The sequence below is a fragment of the Ornithodoros turicata genome, chromosome 4 (assembly GCF_037126465.1).
Source record: "Ornithodoros turicata isolate Travis chromosome 4, ASM3712646v1, whole genome shotgun sequence".
In the NCBI taxonomy this organism is placed as follows: domain Eukaryota; kingdom Metazoa; phylum Arthropoda; class Arachnida; order Ixodida; family Argasidae; genus Ornithodoros; species Ornithodoros turicata.
In genome coordinates this window covers 28,873,397-28,896,122 of record NC_088204.1, presented here as the reverse complement: position 1 = coordinate 28,896,122, position 22,726 = coordinate 28,873,397, and the positions used below count along the sequence as shown (strand labels likewise).

The following is a 22,726-nucleotide window of genomic DNA, read 5'->3' as shown; positions in this document are numbered from 1 at the left end:
GGATAGCACGAGTCGCAGAAAGATCTGTGTTAACAACAAGTGTGAGCGATGCATGGCTGCAGCGGCACCGTGCCCGACTGCCTGAAGGTAGATGTTGCCCTTTTCTAGTGTTGCCTCGATGGTCATGCGCTGTAGCGCGCCCTTGTGGTGAGACCCGGCGATTTCAACTTGTTCTCGATTTCGAAGAAGGTCGCTTGGGAACAAAACGAGTACGTTGTGACGATAATAGATGATATGCTTGAGCGCAGCAAGGTGTATTCAATGTGTGCAAGTGTATTCAATCGCCTTTTTCGCCTTGACTGCGGGCTTTTTTGTATCTACGTAGCCACGCGCATGTCAAAATGCTACAGCTTGAAAAATTGTGTATCGATGTTTTCCTCTAACCTCAAACAGAATCATGAAACAATAAAACGTCTCCTCGTGAGCGAGCTCGATTCGTAAAATAATCTGTTTATTTTTTCACGACATACATAAGACGCTTGCGAGACGATCTTTCAACGTGCTGACCCGACGTTCTCCGCCGGTCACCGTGACGTCAAGGGAATTGTGGAGAAGACAGTAGCAGTACCACCACACGATCGCTTACGTACGCAAAGGCCCTACGGTGTGCGATATAATAAAACTCACTCTCGTTACGGATGTACGCATTGCCCAAATGTCTTTTTCGGCTCTGGGTGTGCGCAGAAGCACCAACGGCATCCCTTACGGGCACAAAGGCGATAGCGTACGGTGTAAAATTCTCTCCATTACAGAGTTTCGGTGCATCGCACGCTACCGCCGTTGCGTACGAAAGCGATAGCGTAGGTGGTTCTACGTCCGCGCAAAACATTGCGCAGTGCGCCGAACCATCACGCTATCCCTTCCGTACGCAAAGGCGATAGCGTACGATGCAATGAAATTCACTATTATCACAGGCGGAAAAATGTCGTCCTTGCAAAGGGCCCCTCGGGTCGTTACAGGCACTATTACGGCGCGTCACCCACCTTCTATCCCGTCACCCAATGCCGACCGCACCCTTGCTTCCCCCTACTGACGCCGCTGCTGACGATCCAGTCACAATAGTTAGCATTAGTAGTGCCGTACGGCTTGTGGTCGTTACGTCCAACGAGCCGTTACATCCAACGCGCCGTTACATCCAACGGCGCATTGGATGTAACGGCTCGTTGGACGTAACGGCTCGGTATGGATGTATCGACACGTTGGATGTAACGGCTCGGTGGACGTGACGACCCTTTGGACGTAAATGCTCGTTGGATAAACGACTTTAGGATATGTCAGGTCCGTAATAACATGGCATCGTTGCAGTTTCGGGGAAAGTCGCTCCGTACCCTCGAAATGTTTCAGTTTTCGTGAGAGTCCGACAAATTACGCTGTTTTATGATTTCATATGTTCACGAGTAACGGACAGTAGGTCAGGTTGTAAATTATAAGGTTGGCACACAAGTTGAAGCTCCCAATTCTCAAAATATTCACGAAATTATACGTAATTGTGCATTAAGTAAAAGAGCTGGTGGTGATGTGCATAGAGAACAAAGTAGGTCAGGTTGTAAATTATAGGGTTGGCACACACGTTGCAGCCTCCAATTCTCAAAATATCCACGAAATTATACGTAATTGTGCATTAAGTAAAAGAGCTGGTGGTGTTGTGCATAGTATTCTCCTTGCCGCAGTTGTCCTTGCTGAGGGCGGGCCTCCTCACCACCGGGGCAACTCGTTACTCACGGGGAGGGGGAAGCGCGCGTCCTAGGCCGACTTCCAAGGGAACCGTACCGGCATGTGCTATCGTCGGGGAAAACCTAGGCAAAACCTCCTGGCAGCACGGCTGTACGAGGAGGGGGGGGGGATATGTTTAATAGAAAGCGGAAAAGAAGAGGCTGATTCCGGCTTACCATAAAAAGAAAAATCAGAGTCGCTAACTATCGGCTTTGCATGCATAAGGGATAGCGTTGGCGGTTCGACGCCCGCGCAAGAAAAACATCGCTTTACGTATTGCGCACAACCACCAAGCTATCACTGATGTACGCAAGGGCGACAGTGTGCGATATACTAGAGCTCACCTATAATGGTGCAATGATGCTGCACGTAAGGTTTGTATGCCTCGTGTGGCGGCGATGACAGCCGACTAAGAACCGAAGTAGATAAAAACGCTCGCGACACGGTCTCCGGGACAGTCGTGAGCTGTAGTATACAGTATACACTATCGCCTTTGCGTACGTAAGGGATAGCGTTGGTGATTGTGCGCACGTGCAATACATAAACAGAGCTGTGGCTTACGTACCAAAAGGCGATATCATACGACATTCCAAAACTTAGTAATAGTGAGTTTTATTATATGGTATGCTGTCGGCTTCTGCATGCATCCTTCTATCCAAGTATTGAAGACGCGCAATCTCGTGCACGAAAATCTCCTTAACCATGTGTAAATATGTAAGTTGCTCCTATCGTTTAATAGCGTACATCACTATGCTTTCCTACGTAGAAAACGGTTCGTTCTCTGTGCTTGCGCGGTGCTGGGTGAGGACACCAACTTTCATGCCTCTTCACTCATGAACGCTTCCGCGTATAGTTGCATGTTATACCAAAATATTCTTTTCTGGGTAGAAAACTAGGTTCCCTGCGCTCGCGCATTTCTACCTATTTTCCCATTGATCCTTAGCATTTCACGTATATGTACGTCCGTGGAACCAAGGCTGTTATCCGTAGTGTTCAAACTGCATTATAATCGGTTTATTTTATTCGAGACACCCGGAGAGCGTTACAATTTATGTAAGTGAAATTCAAAATGAATTGCGCCCACGGGCCGTGTAAGAGTAGGTTTCACCAAATACAAGGGTGTATTAGGTGAAGCACGCTTTACGTTTTGCACCTAATTCTTACGAATGTAGTGCAAGTTCCTGCTGACACTCACCTGCAACTTCGGTCATTTTCTGTCATCCTCTTTATAGTAGTCGAACGAGGCTGGTGCCGCATCCCTTCCCACCGACTTTTCGAGTCCCAATCGGCCGTCAGGTGAATGAGGTCGTATTATCCTGATGCAAAATGCTTCAAGCACACATGGCTGTTGCCTTGATAAAGTCAGCACACTCAACCACTGGTTTCGTACCACGCACTCACGCACAACTGGTAACCTCGTATGCAACATCTTTTTGCTGTTAGCGTACTATCTTGTACGACGAGGAGCACGGCATTCTCAAAATTCTCTCACTCCGCATCTCTCATATGATGACACCTCTTTGTGTGTACTGATCAGGCAGAGGAAAACGCTCAAATGACTGATCAAATTTACGCGAAAACGGCTTGACGTTTTTTCCCGCGAAAGGAAACAACCCTGGAATCGCGAAACTAAATACTCGCGAATGACTTCGCAAATGACTGAATGCGCGATTCACCAAAATTATCGTACAAAAAAAAATCACCAATATACATCGCGAATAAAAATACGTTTACGGTATTTACGTTACGTTACGGTACGGCTCACATGTTGTCTGCCGTAAGAATCTCACACTTTCCTTATGAAGTGCGAAGTCTTGTCACCGTATAGAACTTTCATAGATGATGATGATGATGATGATGAATGGTGGTGGTGATGGCGGCGGCGGTGATGGTGGTGGTGAAGAGCTCGGTGCCCGTGGTGCTTGTATGTACGGGCGATTCTCGATTTCAGTTTCGGCCTGACGATTGCTTGAGATTGCGAAACCGCCAGCAGGTAAACAAGCCTAGAAGAGTCAAAGCGAAAGCTGACTGCGACGTCACTGGTTTGTGCAAACGATCCGACAGCAAACCAAATCGGTTTCTCCGTAAATACAGGGTATTCGACCAAACTATACTTTGGAGGTACATTCAGTAGGCACTAACTTTTGTGCCTGTTCACTCTCGTTGTAACAATGAACGTTTCCCGGAGCTGACCTTATAATTCGTGTACGGTAGCATGCGAAATGTAACTCTGCCCTAGCGGGTACATCACAATTACGACAACAAAAAAAAAGAAAGAAAGAACTCCCGTTTCCCAAAGCGTTGTGCACACGAAACGGCTTGTAGAAACGCGCGTCAAAGCTCTCGTGCAACAGCTAGAATGCAGATGTGGATAAACCAGCTGAATCCCCTCATTTCCCTATGCTGAGAGTTATTCCTAGGAAGTAATAATGAACAATGAGCACCATTTATCAATGTACATCTTTTACCCTACCATCCTGTACGGTGACGAACAACACCTTTGTGCTTGTTCCCGTGTCTTTTTCACACACACACACACACACAAAAGAATAGGGGCAACCGGTAAAATATAAGGTATAGGCAATACTGGGCTTATATCGTTGAGGAAGGTGCTATCATTTTTTTTAGTGACACACACAAAAAAACTTTACATCTCGAATAACAAAGTCCTTCCACGATTCTTGACAGCTGCTTAAGAGGACATATCACATACGTCTCAACTCAAAAATGAACTTTTTTCTGCGATAGATGGCGCCACAAGTCGGAGGAGTGAGGAGGGCCCTCACTCCTCCGACTTTGTAAGAAGTCCATCGCGTCTCTGATTGGAGGACACGACAAGCCCACGTGACAGGCGGAGACCTATGAGCTGGGTTGTGTTTCCTTTATTTTTAGATTTTCTCCTTTCCCCGATTTGCTTTTGCGCGGTGGATTTCGTTGTCTCGCGTTTGCTGTTTACGTTTTACTGGCATTTCTCGAACATGCCGTGTGACTGTCGCGTACCGCCGTTACCACCTCGCTTTCTCGTGGATGAAGATTGCTCTGATCGGTAGCAGCGGGCTAAAGCTTTTCACCCGATAAGCAGAGACTGTCCGTGGAGGTGTCTATTCGTGATATAGTAATCGTAGTTTTCAGTTTTCGTGGTGTCACAGGATCACGTGTCCCTGAGAGTATCGGGGGACTCCAGTTGAGCTGAATAGCGATTTTTGTCAGAGGCAGCAGTATCCAGAAAGGACGCGGGGTTGTCGACGGTCATATGACACTGCAACATCCCGTTGCAAAACATCCCTGCTTTTCTTGCCAGTGACACTTACGCTGTTGAACCATGACGTTCGTTGCTGTCGATTGGTGTCGTGAAAGCGCTCCCATTATTTCATAGTAGAACTCAAGGCCGGTGCGCTCGCACAGGACTGCTAGCAAATTTCGATAGGGTTTCGCACTCCCCTTTAGAGCATTGCGCGGGCCTTGTCGGGCCGGGCTTTACGTTTTTCGCACGTGCCCGTGCCAGGTTCGGATTCGACAACACATGGTGCGGCATGTACGTCAACAGACTTCATGAGACTCGACAGCTGAATGTTTGTGTCGGGTCTCGGTTCTTCTTCTACATAGGGGTTAGGAGATGTCAGCCAGATGGCTACGGCTTGCTACTCAAAATTCCACACACATGCACTCACACACGTTGGGGCCCACAGGCGTGGTGGGCGCGTTTGAACAGCAGAAGGAGCGTCCTTCAACAAAGCCAGAGAGGAGCAACCGCGTACACACGACACCGCTCTCTCCGTGAAGCAGAGTGAGACGCTGATCAAGAGGAAAGCCGAAGTGCGGAGTTTTCAGGCGTAGTGCAGGCAGGGTTCTGCACGACACGCTCTATCCTGCGGTGCGGATCCCGGTTTGGAGTTTCCCGCGGGTAGCGGGTCGGTTGCGGGTGATATTATTGACACCCGCGCGGGTAGCGAGACTGTTGCGGGCAGCGTTTTTGGCACAAGCACTGCTGGCGGGTCGGCCACGAACAAGCAACGGCTACAGCAACAACAACGAAGAGAAAAGATCATACCAAATAATAAGTAAACAAAGGCGCCGCAGCCCCTGCTGGTCGGGTCCGGTTGGGTGTGGATTTCATTTTCTGGTAGAGCGCGGGTGGCGGGTCTTGTCAGAGGATTTAGGGGTCGGGTATGGTTTTCACCCTCAAATAATGGGTTGCACGTCATACGGTCCAAGTGCCCATTTCGTCGAACTACCAAGTGTCCGTCTGGCTTACGCGAACATTTGGGAAAACAAAATGCGTGATAGCGCTTTTCTATAGAAACGGCTGTCTTGTCCCCCGTCCCGAGTTTCTTCAGCTATCAAACAAACCAAACAGTGCACGTATGCACAGGTCATGCGCATTTTGGCACTGTAGTTGCCTCTTGAGAAGGGGTAGAGCACTGCATGGGCCGGATTTTTAGGCCCGTGCCCTGCCCATACACCAATATTTCTATACTGAGGCCCTATCCAAACCCACCTCTGCTCTAAGTGTTCCCCAGGCTCGCAGCGGGCCCGATGGCCAGTCCCATTTGTCCATTCCAATTTTCTTTCTGTGTTCTCCGGAAGGATAGCTCCATAACATACCCGAAAATCGTGCCAAAATTTTGGCGGCGATTTTGAGTAAATGGCCGCCGGATTTGGCCAATTTCGTGATACAGTGTGCGTGCAGACGGCAGGTATCGATTTGTTACTTCCTTCACTGTATTGTTGTTACTTTTTTATGGGGTTTAATGCTAGCCGGGCCTTCCTCAACCACGATAAAAATTTCATAATTCCAAGATAAAGCAACCTGTCTTCCAGTCTGTTCAGGCTCACGTGTTGAATTGTTTGTCTGAATATTCGATATTTCGGACGCGACTGTTTATCATAGTGTAGTTTGCATCAATTGCGGACTATCCGATTCAAAAATAAAAGAAAGTGTTTATTTCCGCGGCAATCGAACTATGATTTCATTTTCACCGTCAGAGATCGCAGGCGAATTTCCATCCTTTCCGCGGTGCATATACAGTTCATAAAAGGAAGCTTTTGACCGCTCGATAAATAATTTGTTGTTTTTAGTGTTTAAACATATGATCGTCCCACTACAGCGAAGGATTCTTAGGAATACATGCAGAATGCTCATGACAAATAAATCCGGGTTTGGGTAGCGTGCCGCGAAATCTTGTGGCAAACGTCCCCACCCTCACGGTCATCCCACTATATTTGGTTTTGCTGGTCCATAAGGCCCTAAACCAATGTGCAAAACACCACAAACGCATTTGATTTTATTTATATTTTTGCATGCGATGGGTTTGTTGTGTGGGCCCCGTCACATAACATCCGCGTCTGCACGAGCGGGCTGCCAAAGGCTTGGTGGTCGCGTCGACCTCAGCGAGCAGACGACCAGACAGCTGTGGAGAGGAGGACTACGCAACGGCGCCCACTGCGTCTCGCGCACGCCACAGACGCACGCATGGTTCTCCCTTGCAGCTTCTTCGGAGATCAACTGACTTTGCAGTTCGCCGCACAACGCATTGTGATCCCAGAGAAACGTAAACGATGAAAGGCGCGTTGGTTGGCAGTAGCCAGCTGAAGTTTATGACGCGCGACAGGCTGTTCGTAGACTCTGACGTGGAAATCGTCACTTTTAGCTATCCCGGAGCTACAGCGGCCCGTCTGAGAGAAAAAAATCCATCGACTGCACCTAGCAGTAGACTGGATCGTCATGTATATCGGTGGCAACGATATCCAGGATGGGAAGAGTGCCGCAGCTGTTTTGCGGGAAGTCTCAGTAAGTACAGATTGCAACGATTTCAATCTCTGTGCTGCTAAAACCCATTTCCTCTGACACGCCAGGGAAGATTCATTTCCATGAATGGTCTTCTTTCACAGGATACCGTTGAGGTGGCGAAAGGCTACGCGGAGCATATATTCCTGTATAAGCTGATGCCACAGACAAGGCGGCCTGAACTTTCTGGCACAATTCAGGGATATAACGCGATGCTGCGCACGATTCCAGCTGTCCGTGCCGGTGACGCTACGGTGTTGAGCATTGACGTGAGTAGTCGCTTCTCGAACGCTAACTCTGGAACTTCCTGGTGGTCATGGCAGGTATTTTATAATGCTCGTTAATTTTGGAAAAACAGTGCGACAAAAAGTAACTGGGGCTACCTTTGTGGTGCTTGAATTACAAACAGTTGATGGTCTTGATGCGGTACCTGTTTGTAATTCAAGTATCACAAAGCTAGTTTCCAGTTGCTTTTTATCGCGCAATTTTTCCGAAAATAAAATGCGTACGAAGTACTGGCACATGCCTACCAGGAATTCCGGTTTATTTGTATTGCTGTCTTTGTGAAGTGCTGTTTGCAAAAACATTCCGTATATATGTTCAAATATCTTTTCCAGCACAAGGTCTTTACCAGGAACAAGGAGGTGAAAGAGGGGATGCTTTCACGGGATGGCTATCACATTTCGACGGGACGGGGGTTATCGTGCCTAGCAGGCATCCTCCGCACAGCCCTCGTGAAACGCTACGGACCATGGCTGAAAGCACCGGGTCCGCGTCGTGGCATCGTACTCAAGCCAATGGAGTCGTGTGAAGAGTGTCGTGCTAAGGGACACCCCACGAGTGCATGCAGGCCTGTGCGCTCACCGTGGTGAACGCTCACCATTTCAGCCGCCATGTCATGACGACACAGAACGATGTTACCACTGTTACCTGCTGTATTATAACAACCACGTCATCTGATCCCCAATCCTATGCTCACTTCTGTCAGCAGCAGCAACGTAGTCAAAGCTTTTTCTAACCTGTTCCTCCTGCCATCGCATACTTTGTCCCATGATTAGTGTACAAATGGCCCACATCATACACAAGACCTGCCCGATAAAATTTTGTAAACAACTATCATCATTCCGATGGAAATTTTGTAATGGCTTCATGCCGTCTGCCAGCTTCCGGCTGGGCTGTCTGCTCGTTACCCTAGGCACCCTGAGACCAGTAGTTTCCTTAGAAGTTGGTCCAGGGCACATATGCCCCCCTCCCCGTGATATTTCCTGGAGCAGAAACTCTAAACACAGCGAGGTGGTGCATGATAATGCGTGTGAAATTTGAAATTGAAAGACTACTGCATTGCTTGCCACTATGAGTGCGAGTCACTGATGCCCACTGTAGCCTGAATGAGATGGCTGGGTATTTTCCTACGGGTGCAACTCGTGCAATATATTTTGGTTAATAAAATATATTATGCTTCATAGCAAGCTTTTCAAGAGAAAAAATGTATTTCTCCTCAAATTCGTATTGTGGTCCGTACAGATGTGTTTGCAGTGTTCCCCCGGTCTCAAGTTTTTCTTCAGATGAAATCTGGTCAAGGTGACCAATAGCCATTGTTAGTAACCACTGGTTCACAGATTCCTGCAAGCAGAAAATCCTAGACAGCCAGCACCCGAAAGATTAAAAAGAAATCAGTAGCACGTGTTCACTATTGCTAGATAGGAGATATTTTATTGAAGAACGCAGCATGTATACATCGTCACGTTTTCTGCATTACTTATGCGTATCAGCTCATGCTTGTAGCCTCAGAATGTTCATTCGTGGATACAGTATCCAACAGCACATTTCATCATTGGCGATGTGGCATACACACATAATGAAGTACCATACAGTCCGCTGCATGTAGGCGCACTTTGACATGAAGGTCTCGCACATACGGCATCAACATATAGCATCCTGGTGGACAGAGCCAGGTTCATAATATGGGAATAGTAAAAACTTGGAACGTGTTACTCAGCAACGAGTTTCCTTTTTGAGCAATGAAGTAGCAACTGATAGTTGCTTTTGCCATGCTTGTCAGTTGGCAGCTAAAGCCTCAGAGTGTGTGTTTATGGAAAAAAAATGTCCAACAGGGCACCATTCATCATTGGCCACATAATGCTGAACCAGGTACAACACTGGCAAGGGCAGGTGCTTCATAATCAGGGAGAGAGTAGGAAATTTTCAAATGACAGGTAAAGACAGTAACACTTAGGAAGTTTGACCTTTGGGCGTCTGGCCATCATATTTGCAGTAGTACTGGATACCTGAATCTGAAAATACAATTTTCATATGTTGAAATGACACCCAAGTAAAGGCAAGATGGCAAGAGGACGTAACGCAGAGCGACATGTTGGGATGTTGCTCGTGCTCAACAATGCGGGGAACTGGCGACAGTTGGGAGACAGCTCTGCACAATGATACTTACCGACCTTGTCAAAATATCAAAATGGATTCATACTCAGGATGTCGACATCTGAACAGGCTGGTGGAGCTTCAAAAGTGCTAGGAATACCATTCATGTTTCTTTCCACAATTTTCATACACTCAAGCAAAGGTAGAATACCGTGATGGCCTCACACATATAGCATCAACGTGTGGACGTGTTTCAACCATGCCTGGGAAGAACGACGGTTTGGGGACAGCTTTGCTATATCTTCATAAACTCAAGCCAAGGCAGAATACCATGATGGCCTCACACATGTAGCATCAACGTGTGGACGTGTTTCAACCATGCCTGGGAAGAACGACGGTTTGGGGACAGCTTTGCTATATCTTCATACACTCAAGCCAAGGTAGAATACCATGATGGCCTCACACATATAGCATCAACGTGTGGACGTGTTTCAACAATGCCGGGGAAGACGGTTCTACGGTTGGGAGATTGTGCACCATTCTCATACTTAGATCCTCACGTGCTGATGGCTGGATTCAGATTTCACACTCTTACGCCATGTTTAAAATATGACAAGCATCGCACGACTAGTCTGTGGATTTATACATAGAAATATATTAATATAAATATTTAGGAAAATTGAAAAATATGCACAGTAAAAATGGAAAAAGGTAACTTAAATATGAAACACAAACGTGAAGATATGCAGCCTGAGCCAAAGTCGAAGACATGTATATGGAAAAACATTCAGTAAATTATGAAGCAAAATGGATGAATATGCATTAAAACACTTGGCAAAGGTGGAGCCGCACAAACTAAATGACACGTAAATCCACAGTCTAGCCATAATTACAGAACAGCGGCAGGTGAGTTATCTTTACCAGTCTTCCGTCTCTTTCTGGATGAATCGCCCTGATTGGAAGTTGTTTTGGCGGCATCACAGAGCGAGGCAACCTGATGGTCACTCTTCTTGTTATCTCTGAGCTGCAGCCCACGGGACTGACGAGGGTCAACCAACTCCGGTAGAAGGCTATGCGAGTAGAACAGTTGAAGGTGGCCAATCATTTTGCTCCAGAAGCCATCATTTCTCTCGATCTTCTGGACAAAAATTTCCTCGCCAGAATATACCACAAAAAGACAAAACTGACGTCGAGTGATGTGGAGCTGTCCCTGCACCTGATAGTGGTAGTCATGGTTTTCCTTCAACGAAATATTACCAGAGTTATCAATAGTGCAAAAGGTGATTTTTTTTGCCCGCACTCCCTCCACAGGGGTAAGGGGCCGAGCCGAATAAGGGCACTTCACTTCCACGACAGTGTCATCACCGACAAGCCCATCAGGTGTTGCAGCAAGGTATGCAAACTCCTGATCAACAACAAGGCCGCATGGTGAAACAGTCACCCCTAACTCATCCTGCAGCTTAGCAATTGCAATGGGCTCAGTGTCGCGACCATATCGGAGAGCCTCAGTGTCAAAATGACCATAGAGCAAGGAACGAACAGTACTTGCACTGCTCGTTGCATCTCGCATCTTGCATACCTTGCCAAAATTAGAAGCGGTGAGTCGCTTTCGCCTCTCCTGCATCCACAAAGTTCTCCCTTCTTGACCTCGAGTATCAGCCTCGAGCTGCTCTGCATCTGGTTGGGAGAGCACAAGGGAATCCTTGTACGCCGCAGCAGCTTCAACATAGTCATCGTGGTTCATGTCTGGAGCATCCACTATGGAACCATAGTGGTTGTCGCTGGAAGCACGCTTGCAAGGCGCACCTTCAAGTGAACGCTTACAGCGAGCAGCCCCAGAACTCCGATGCCTTATGCAAGCAGCACGAACAGCTGCTTTACGCTTCAGCATAATTTTTGCATACTTCCCAGGGCTGGTGTTGTACACTGCCTTATGTAGAGCACGATGGTACTGCTTAGAGTTGAAAGACACGACAGCTCCTGAAGCCCGCATTCCGAATGATCCCCTCTGGGAAAAGTTTATTCTTTTACCGCCAGAAAACTTTGCAACGAGAGAATTGAAATGTTCTGCAGCATTATTGTTAACGTCAAGGATCAAGCTGCTACCATTGTTTGCCAAACGACTCATCGCTACAAGGATTTCATTGAAAAGTCCGCATTTCCTGAGCTCTGGGACGTGATTGACTTCCCCTTCTTTTGGACCACTGCAAAAGTAACCCGCACATTTTGCGTGGTCGCCGAACACATGGAGTGGCCCATTACGGATATCAGCCACCAGGTTCCGAATCTGATCTTGTTTGCTGAACTCGGCCTGCTCTTTGCGATAGTGAATAGCCCTAGCAACTCCAACTCTTAGTCGAACAGCATTATCCAGAAGTAGCTTCTTCAACGATGGGGGAATGGGGGTTGTTCTCTTTGCCAAAGCAACATCTCGAAGACGACTTACATAGTTTCGAAGAAGGTGATTGCGACATTCTACCTTCTGAACTACCTGATGCTGGTACGGTGCAGCTTCAAGAATTGACTTGTATGTGCTCGAATCACCGTCAGCGATCAACTGCAAGTACTTTACCCCGTGCAACTCAATGCTGCGCCTGAAGCCTTCAACGACGATATCCTTCTCCATACTGGTAGAGCTGCTGTCCCAGTTCTTGAAGCACAGATGCTTTTTTGGGCTCGACCCTGCCTTGGAACTTGCGCACAGTGTACAAAATTTGTTCCGGACGCCTAGGAACAGTACTTTCTTTGTGCGGTACCCAACAATTACAGCCTGCAAAAACGAAAAAATGTCAGGATTGTATTCCACAAAACTCTACCCCCAATGACAATGTTTCGAGGAATTATGCATTTGTACGCGTATCATACGAATTAATGCCACAGGATGTATACCACTCTAGAAAGTGTGTTTACCAAAAGACAGCAGTGCCACTAATAGCACCAGAGGGGTCAACTTTTTCCTCCAAATAAATGCTCATAGTGTTCTTTCCACAAATGGTGGGCACAGACTTCCTGTATATCCCGTCTGCCAAGCGGTGTGCAAGATAAATCCTCCTTTTTCGGGCACCTTTATTAAGTGTAGATAAAAAATTTTACTTACCAAGCCAGAAAGAGCGTCGTACTTGTTCTTGTATGAACGTTTGCACCAAGCACCATCGGCAACGACCGTAATTATAGGAAAACCGTCAGCATCGACGTCCCCAGCCTCCCTAGCTAACCGAGCTTCCTCAATGCCTGCTTTTCTTATTTCTTCCCAAGCTGTTTCGTCGATTCCTTTAGCAACAATATCCTGATACTTACTGTACGTGCTACCAGCCATGCCGGGTATGTCCAGAGCACCTAGGAGCTCGCGAAGGCCTGAGAAACCAGAACCTATAGACACGATACCGTTCACTGCTGAGGAATTGACGTCCATGCGTTGTTGAACAAGTTGATCAACTGGTGCCTCTGTTGTGACTACATCTTTCCTCAGACACATCCTGCACTTCAAACTGAAAGAGCTACACATACCTCGCCGATGTTCTGATACAATTTCCATGTCAGCCAGGCCGCAACCAAACGGACTATGTACCGACAAACTTTGCAAAGACGAGAAGAAGTGATCAATCTCCACTATACGCCGACCATTCACACTGCTTGTGCGCTGACTCTGTGTCTGGTGAACATTGCCAGTATCGAAAGATGAAGATCGACTGGGTGTAACAGCGGCAGTGATTGGAACGGGACTTGCTCTGGAACCGGCAAGCTCGTCACAACCTGAACTGCAGGGGACTACATTATCTACCTCAGCTGAATCAGCAAATGACGAATTTGAAGGACGAATTTCGCTTGTGCTCGAAGCGAAACAAGCATTCCGACCGGCATCAGTTACAGTTTGAGGAACAACACTACCACCAAAGGTTGAGCCTACAAGGGTATCTGCGCGATGTGGAGTCGTCGAAGTGCAACGATCACTGGGAACAGCACGGCTGGAGCATCCTGCATTACCAAAATCTCTCAAATCCGCAGGCTCCGTCACATGCCTGCCTCTACCACGTAAATTCGCAAAGTCCTTCTTCTTACGTTTCCGTTGTCCGTAGACGTGACTTCGAGCCATAATGGGTAAATACTATGAACACGCAGAAAACACACAAGGACAGAGAGCAAATGAACAGGACAAGAAAGTGAAAAAAACGCGTAACTTAGCCACGAATTGGTCACTTCAGGACGAACCGCCGAAACCACGGACGCCGATCAGCTGCTGCGCAATACGCGGATGGTTACGAGCGGACTACGTTCGGGCGCTGCGAGCGGACGGCGCCACCTTCCGGAATCAGTGGTAAACGCCTTGGATGCATGCCTGTACTCACTTTTAATTCTTTTTCGGAAAAACAGAATGCTAAAAACACACAAAAAACGCGTCATTTGAATCCTGAAACATGTCCCCGGTTAACCTCAGAAGCGGATTGTTTTTATTTGCTTTCATTTATTTATTTGGATTTTTTGAAGCTGTAGCGACAAAATTCATTTCTTTTTCTTTTTTAAAAAAAAATTACAACGCTAGAGCGATATTTCAGTTCCCAGAGTTAAGATGTCTTGACGTCACCTTTCCGATGAAAGTTTCCGCATTCCGATCTGTCTCGTAGTTCAGCCACAAAACCTATGCAAAGTTCACATAGAAAACAGAGGGGTTCCCACCTTCAGGGGTCCGTAAAAAAAAATTACAACGCTAGAGCGATATTTCAGTTCCCAGAGTTAAGAGATCTTGACGTCACCTTTCCAATGAAGGTTTCCGCAATACGATCTGTCTCGTAGTTCAGCCACAAAACCTATGCAAAGTTCACATAGAAAACAGGGGGTGGTATGTCCTCTTAATTCCGAGCGCACTACGCTTAGAGGGACATTCAAGTCTTCAATCCACCGCGTAGTCCCCTTTACGGCTTCTTCCCCACATTGTAAAATAAAAGCTTCTCGCTTTGCACCAACAAAAACTGTTGACGAAAAATTATCAGAGATCGTTCCTTGATGCATGACAATCGTGTTTCATGTTTCTTCCATTTCCTTTCTTATTTATTTGTTTATTTATTTTTTTTATTTTTTTTTCGCATTGGACACTGAAACAGCGCAACCGTTTGTCGGAGATTTCTGGCGCACGTCAAAAGAACCCCAGGTGGTCCAAATTAGCCGTAGTCCTACCCTACGGCACGCACGTGCAACGTGTCGCCACACTGCGCGGACAAACCTTATGTGTAGCATCACGGTACCATTATTAGAGGAGCAAGTATACCTGACCAGAGCCGTATATTAAAAGGGAGTCTGGTCATTAATGGGTCATGCCTATACCTGAAGCTCCACCCACTTTTTCAGCTTTCCGACCAATGAAGTCTTGAAATATGGGGCGCTATCAATCAACCTATCCTCACTATTTGTCCTCGTATCCAACATGGGCAGCGCCATTTTGGGTGGCAAGTGGATTGGATGGGATTGAAATGGATACCTCACGCAATCTGCAAAACTAGTGGATTTTTGGTGCAAATTTGATGTGCGCCACCTCGGGAGCGTAAGGCACATCGGGAACTGTCGTCTGCTTCTGTCGTTGTACCACTGCGGGCAGAACCACCTGCTGGGACAGATTCTGTCGTCTGTATGTTTTTTAAACAAATCTACATGAATAGTTTGAATATAAAAGGCAAGAGTGTTTATATCCATAAAATCCAGCAATTAAATATAAGATTGTATAGCACAGCACCGTTTTTGTTATGGTTTCGTTGTGATCGCCGTGTTCACTAGGCCTAACACGTCGACAAAACGTATTATTTTCAGTTAGATATCAGTGGATGAGCATAACATGAAACTGATTTCCGAGAAACTTATATTAGGATGTACATTTGCAGCGTAAAATCAGGTTAATCTGTGAAAATTTTTTGTCACGAAATCCCTGCTTCACTGTGTTTGTTTTCGTCGCCATTCTGGGTGGCAGTATGGTGTCATGGCGACCCCCTTGGTAAAAAGCAAACCAATCAGAGGAGCGAAATTGTGATTGACAGGTCTAGCCTCTTTTTGTGACTCCTCCCAATGGCCAGACTCCCTTTTAATATACGGCTCTGTACCTGACGGAGCGCGAGCGCCGCGGCCACAAATACACTCCAGGAATCGGGACGACATCATCCGAACGGCGGCGCGTCCGGTCTCCTTACTTTTCCTCCGTGGTTATTTACGACGGTTGGTGGACCGCCCTGTGTACAGCGTTCCACCTGACAGCGTTCCACGTGTCATGAAATTCATCGAAAAGCCGACTTGTCTGAACATCGTGGGATCACATGGGATTACGTGGGATTTTATTACATTTTATGGCGCTGCTCGGAGTAATGACAAACTCTATTTATGTGAGGGGAGATTCTGTCATTACTTGTTGTAGGAAAATTTAATACGACGTGGAACGGTCAGTACATGCACAGCGCCTCAAAACAATATTTACAATTTATGAGCTATGAGGCTATGAGGGGCGATATATACATTGCTACACTTCATGATACAAAAGGGATATGCACTATTTACATTCGATGGAGCATGAGACGAGTGATGGGAGTGATGAGAGATGGGAGGGGTACTGTTCACGGAGGGACACCTCGGACAGACACGGAGCCCCCTTGCACCGAAAGTGAAGGGTGGAACCGCCACCGCTGCAGAAACTCGTCGCCGCCGAGTGCAAAGAGTTCTTGTTGCAAGCTATTAGACACGAGAATGCGCAATTGACGAACAAGCAGGAAAACGGGGATGTTCCGCCGCCGTTGAGCGACAGCCTTGCAACGGGCCTTCCACAGCACTGCAGCACCACACGCAGTGAATAGCACACTTCCTTCATTACTTCCGAGCAGCGTCATCAAATGTAATGAACTGGAAATTGAATTTTCCCAATTAAACTACGGAATTTGCCAGGTCAACCTCGGTTTTCGTTTTCTTTTTTTGACAGCAATAAAAAGTACATGCAGGATTTACCCCATTCTAGCACCAAGTGCATTCCCTACTACTGTGATAATTGCCGGAGAAAAATTGCGAAAACCGTATCTTATGTGCCGCGCAAATTAGAAAGCTGCCTATAAAGATATTCTCCACCTACAGCCAGTGAGCTTCGACTACTTTCCCCCTTGTATATGTGCTTTCTGGCTTGCATTGCGGCTGGCTTGCATTGTGTACACCATGGAATTCTAATGTGTCGTTCGGACACACTGCTTCGGCTAACAAACAACAACTTTATTGCAAGATGATGAATGGGGAGTTTCATCGACCCATTACATTTATTAATACGATTTCAGGATTTGCGGACGTTCACAGACAACTCCAAGGTAGCCCTCGGCGTCAGTTGCGAGGGAGCGGCATCGGACGACCCAGCAGTACGGTTCGTACTTGAGAATTTGATCAGGTAAGCAAGAGCAGTCCTGGAGTGCCGCACACTAATGTTGCATAGTAATGTGATCAATCTGGCCGGTTTCACGTCAGATCCGGCAGGGAGGTCCCATCGACCTCCTGGTTTTTGATTTTTTTCTTTTTTCTTTTTTACATTTAGAAGCTTATTGGACATGAAGATCAACAGAAGTGAAATGAATAATTTCTACGGAATAGTTTTCGTGGAAAAAAAAATATCGAGAACATCCAGCCATGAATTCGAGTGTTCCAGTTTTGCGTATGTGCACGTGTATATCTCCTGAGTTCTAAAAGATATTGTATAAGAAAATTTTAATGCTTTAGTGTGCCTATAAGCCAGCAGTCCGAGCGCAAATTTCGGCGTCTAGGTACAACGCTGTATGCTATAAAAAATGGCGAATATGCGCCATCGCGCAATTTTGTTCCAACTTCGACGCGTGATTTCTCTCCTTGTAGATGTCAATCACTACCATGCTTGGTATCAATTCACTTCTTTTAATGGTCTTTCACCTGATATATCTATCTCCTTCGGGTATCTGTTGAAACAGGCAAATGTTTAGGGATATTACGAAAAAACAAGGACAAGAACATTTATATTTTGTCAGGACATGGCGCGATGTTACACCTTTCACCTGACGTAAAAGATTTCTGCTTCAAAAGGCGTGCGCTGGCAATTAGCGCGTCAAAACGCGGCTCTACTCTCCGTGCCTACGTGTCGGAGCCCGGCTGCCGGTACCGCGGGATGACGGGCCTCCTGCCGATGTCGTACATGAAGGCGGCACCTTTGTGTAATCAAAAGCTGTAGTTTATGTCGATATATTTACGAAACTGCGAAAGCGGTATTTGCAATTACTGCAGTATTGATTGCAATGATTGCAAGGACTGCAGTATTTTGCAATGACAGCGACAAATGATTTCACGCAGTTTCTATGAAAACGTCACCTTTCTGCATTCACTGTCCACGGCACGAGCTATGAATGTTTCTCGGCCTCGACTTTCCGACGTCTTGCTTTGCCACGCATGCGAACCTTCTATTCGATTTTGATGCGATATACATTTATCCATTCCTTTTTCTTTTGCGTTGTAAAAGAAGCTACGTCCTCTGCGCGCACATGGAGTAATTGGACGCGCTTGGTGTGTTTGGGCAAGCACGTAATCACGTCTTCTGACCCTAAGATGACATCTTGCTCGAATGAACGCAAGTTATGTGTCGTGGGATGGCGCTTGATTATTTCACCGATCCCGTCACACGAACTTTTGTCGTGACCTGTTCCTGTGAACAGCCAATGTCTCGCTTGCAAAATTAGATTTGGAGAGCTCATAGAGCTAATGCCGATTTGTAAAACGGCTCGCGGCTCCGTCTGAAACGTAGATCATTAGATGCAAGAGGACCATTCTCGTCGAGCCACTCTTCAATAGCGATGGAAGCTAACAGTGACTCTGCTGAACCGTGACACAAGACTTCTCTCACCATACCGAAACTGTGCGTTTCCGTGACAGCTGTTACCACACATATGAATATGGAAATCTGTTTTTCCCCAGTGGCGCGCTTGCATTTCGCTAGGCATGGCTACTGTCCAGCTTTCAACAAAATCGAGATGCATGATGTCAGTCTTGGAAGGTAGATTAGTATTTTTCTCCCGTATGGCTCTGCCCTGAACGTCTCTAATGCAATTATGATAAATGTGAGAACCCGCCTACTTTATTAGTTCTGAGAGGAAATGTACTGCAGCAACTTCCGAACAGAAAACGCGCTCTGTGCTGAAAGCCCTCTGCATGACTCTCTGAATTACTTCATCATTATTTTGCTTGTCCGTCATTATTATTGTCCTTAAAAATATCGTAAAATGAAGTAAAGCAAGCTTCCTTGGAACTTGCGGGAACCCTGGAGAAAGCAACTCCTAACTCAATATTTAATTGTACAGTGAGCGTATCACCGTGACACGCAGCTTGCAAGAATGAAGTCTTACCTTCGCTCACCATTTAGTTGTAACGTAGGGTTTCATTCAGATGCTTTCTGGGAAATAACGAACACCCAGGCGTGGATTCTTTCTGCAGCAGGACGTCAACAGTTTGCCGACAAATAGCTCAGCTAAGCCTAAGGACAGAAAGCCTTGCCAAAACAAAGGGCGCATCGACAGGAGGCCCGCCGTCCCGCGGAACCGGCCTTACGTACGAACGCAGAGTAGGGCCGTGTTTTGATGCGCTAATCGCCAGTGTACTCCTTTCGAAGCAGAATTTTTTTTACGCCAGATGAAGGGTCTAACATCAGGTCACGTCCTGGCAAAATGTAAATTAAATTAAAGGGGGCCTTTTTGAGGAACGGACATGCGAAATCCTTGTTTTTTCGAAATAGGCAAAAACATTTGCCTGTTTCGGCAGATACCTGTAGGAGGTATACGTATGATAGATATATCAGGCGAAAGCGCATTTATAGCTGAGTGAACTGATATCAAGTATGGTAATGAGGGACATCCACAACCGGAGAAATCACGCGTTGAAGCTGGGACAAAACTGCGCGCGAAAGCATGTTCGTCATTTTTATTAGCACAGATCGTTGCACTTGAGCGCCAAAATCTACACTCGTACTGCCCACCTGTAGGCATACTAAAGCATAAAAAAATTTCACTGCAGTATCTTTTGAACATGAAAGAACTGATGTTCTGAGGCTGGAACAACATAGAAGGGACAAATACATACAAAGCCTCAATTTGCCTAAGAAATTAACGATGAAAGATGAAAGTCACTGAAATGGTTAGTTAGCTGTAGGACTCGAACCCACATCTTCTGGATTGCCGGTCCAGAGCTCTACCAATTCAGCTAAGCTAACACGACTTCTCAGCCACTTCCAGGGTGCGTCATCTGAAGGGACAAACCAGCCACTCTCTCTCACTCATCCTTCTTTCACTCTTACATTTTTGCTCACTCATACACACATTCATCATACGACGGGATCGACGCAGGCGGCAACTGTTGAACATGAAAGAACTGATGTTCTGAGGCTGGAACAACATAGAAGGGACAAATACATACAAAGCCTCAATTTGCCTAAGAAATTAACGATGAAAGATGAAAGTCCCTGAAAAGGTTAGCTAGTTGTAGGACTCGAACCCACATCTTCTGGATTGCCAGTCCAGGGCTGAGAGAGAGTGGCTGGTTTGTCCCTTCAGATGACGCACCCTGGTAGTCGATGAGAAGGCGCGTTAGCTTAGCTCAATTGGTAGAGCCCTGGACCGGCAATCCAGAAGATGTGGGTTCGAGTCCTACAGCTAGCTAACCTTTTCAGTGACTTTCATCTTTCATCGTTAATTTCTTAGGCAAATTGAGGCTTTGTATGTATTTGTCCCTTCAATGTTGTTCCAGCCTCAGAATATCAGTTCTTTCATGTTCAACAGTTGCCGCCTGCGTCGATCCCGTCGTATGAATGTGTGTATGAGTGTGCAAAAATGTAAGAGTGAAAGGAGGATGAGTGAGAGAGAGTGGCTGGTTTGTCCCTTCAGATGACGCACCCTGCAAGTCGCTGAGAAGTCGTGTTAGCTTAGCTCAATTGATAGAGCCCTGGACCGGCAATCCAGAAGATGTGGGTTCGAGTCCTACAGCTAGCTAACCTTTTCAGTGACTTTCACAGTATCTTTTAAGACTCGGGAGATATACGCGTGCAACCACACGGCAAAACTGAAACACTCGAATTCAGTGCTGGATTTTCTCGATTTTTCTTTTCTTCTTCTTTTTTTTTTTTTTGGTTGCACGAAAAACATTCCGTAGAAATTATTCATTTTACCGCTGGTGATCATCATGTACGATGAGCTTCTAAATATAAAAAAAAAATGAAAATCCAGGAGGTCGATGGGACCGCCCTGCCTGAACTGACGTGAACCCAGCCATCTGCGCCAGGGCATGCAGTGGAAAGCAGTGGTGAAAAGGGGAATGCTGGTTAGATTACCCCGTGATAGCTGAAACATAGTTGTAGGTCCTGGTGAATTGCAGGAAGCTCAGCTACGTAGATGTATTGCCCCACAAGTAAGTTCCGCTTTGAAATGTGAATTTGAACTTGCGTACTTGCGTAACTACTTACAAAAACAAAAAAAGAAACACAGTACAACTATTTTAAATGATTTATTTCAGTGCGAGAAGTAGAACAAAAGCAGCAACATTTCTTTCCTTTTTCATAAGCTGAGACAATGTTCACGCATAAGAGCCGAGAGAAGCGTCGAACTGGCCAAAAATTTGGTAGTGTAATGACACATGCGTGAAGCATAATCGTCAAAACTACGCAGTATACTTGCGTAACTACTTACAAACACAAAAAAGAAACACACAGTAGAATTATTTTAAATGATTTGTTTCAGTGCGAGGAGTAGAACAAAAGCAGCAACATTTCTTTCCTTTTTCATGAGCTGAGACAATGTTCATGCATAAGAGCCGAGCGAAACGTCGAAGTGGCCAAAAATTTGATAATGTAATGACACATCCGTGAAGCATAATCGTCAAAACTATGTAGTATACTTGCGTAACCACTTGCAAAAAGAAAAAAAGAAACACACAGTACAACTATTTTAAATGATTTATTTGAGTGCGAGGAGTAGAACAAAAGCAGGAACATTTCTTTCCTTTTTCATGAGCTGAGACAATCTTCACGCATACGAGCCGAGCGAAGCGTCGAGCTGGCCAAAAATTTGGTAGTGTAATGACACATCTGTGAAGCATAATCGTCAAAACTACGCAGTATACTTGCGTAACTACTTACAAAAAAAAAACACAGTACAATTATTTTAAATGATTTATTTCAGTGCGAGGAGTAGAACAAAAGCAGCAACATTTGTTTCCTTTTTCATAAGCTGAGACAATGTTCACGCATAAGAGCCGAGAGAAGCGTCGAACTGGCCAAAAATTTGGTAGTGTAATGACACATGCGTGAAGCATAATCGTCAAAACTACGCAGTATACTTGCGTAACTACTTACAAACACAAAAAAGAAACACACAGTAGAATTATTTTAAATGATTTGTTTCAGTGCGAGGAGTAGAACAAAAGCAGCAACATTTCTTTCCTTTTTCATGAGCTGAGACAATGTTCATGCATAAGAGCCGAGCGAAACGTCGAAGTGGCCAAAAATTTGATAATGTAATGACACATCCGTGAAGCATAATCGTCAAAACTATGTAGTATACTTGCGTAACCACTTGCAAAAAGAAAAAAAGAAACACACAGTACAACTATTTTAAATGATTTATTTGAGTGCGAGGAGTAGAACAAAAGCAGGAACATTTCTTTCCTTTTTCATGAGCTGAGACAATCTTCACGCATACGAGCCGAGCGAAGCGTCGAGCTGGCCAAAAATTTGGTAGTGTAATGACACATCTGTGAAGCATAATCGTCAAAACTACGCAGTATACTTGCGTAACTACTTACAAAAAAAAAACACAGTACAATTATTTTAAATGATTT

At 45.9% G+C, this 22,726-nt stretch overlaps 2 protein-coding genes and 1 non-coding gene across 4 annotated transcripts in view; 2 read left to right on the top strand and 1 right to left on the bottom strand.

Moving 5' to 3' along the window:
- Positions 1–22,726, top strand: part of LOC135392889 (uncharacterized) — a 96,989-nt gene that overhangs the window by 52,115 nt on the left and 22,148 nt on the right. For both annotated transcript variants that reach the window (XM_064623557.1, XM_064623558.1), the window contains exon 11: positions 17,170–17,276. In XM_064623557.1, the coding sequence (XP_064479627.1) occupies positions 17,170–17,276 (107 nt within the window). The remainder of the gene's footprint in view (positions 1–17,169; positions 17,277–22,726) is intronic.
- On the bottom strand, positions 9,199–13,774 carry LOC135391391 (uncharacterized). The gene is made up of 2 exons (XM_064621646.1): positions 12,975–13,774; positions 9,199–12,647 (listed from the first exon to the last, which is right to left on the bottom strand). Exons 1-2 carry the CDS (start codon positions 13,410–13,412, stop codon positions 10,767–10,769), a joined length of 2,319 nt encoding a protein of 772 aa, XP_064477716.1. The 5' UTR covers positions 13,413–13,774; the 3' UTR covers positions 9,199–10,766.
- On the top strand, positions 20,481–20,553 carry Trnaa-ggc (transfer RNA alanine (anticodon GGC)). The gene has a single exon. It is a non-coding gene; the product is annotated as a tRNA-Ala (tRNA).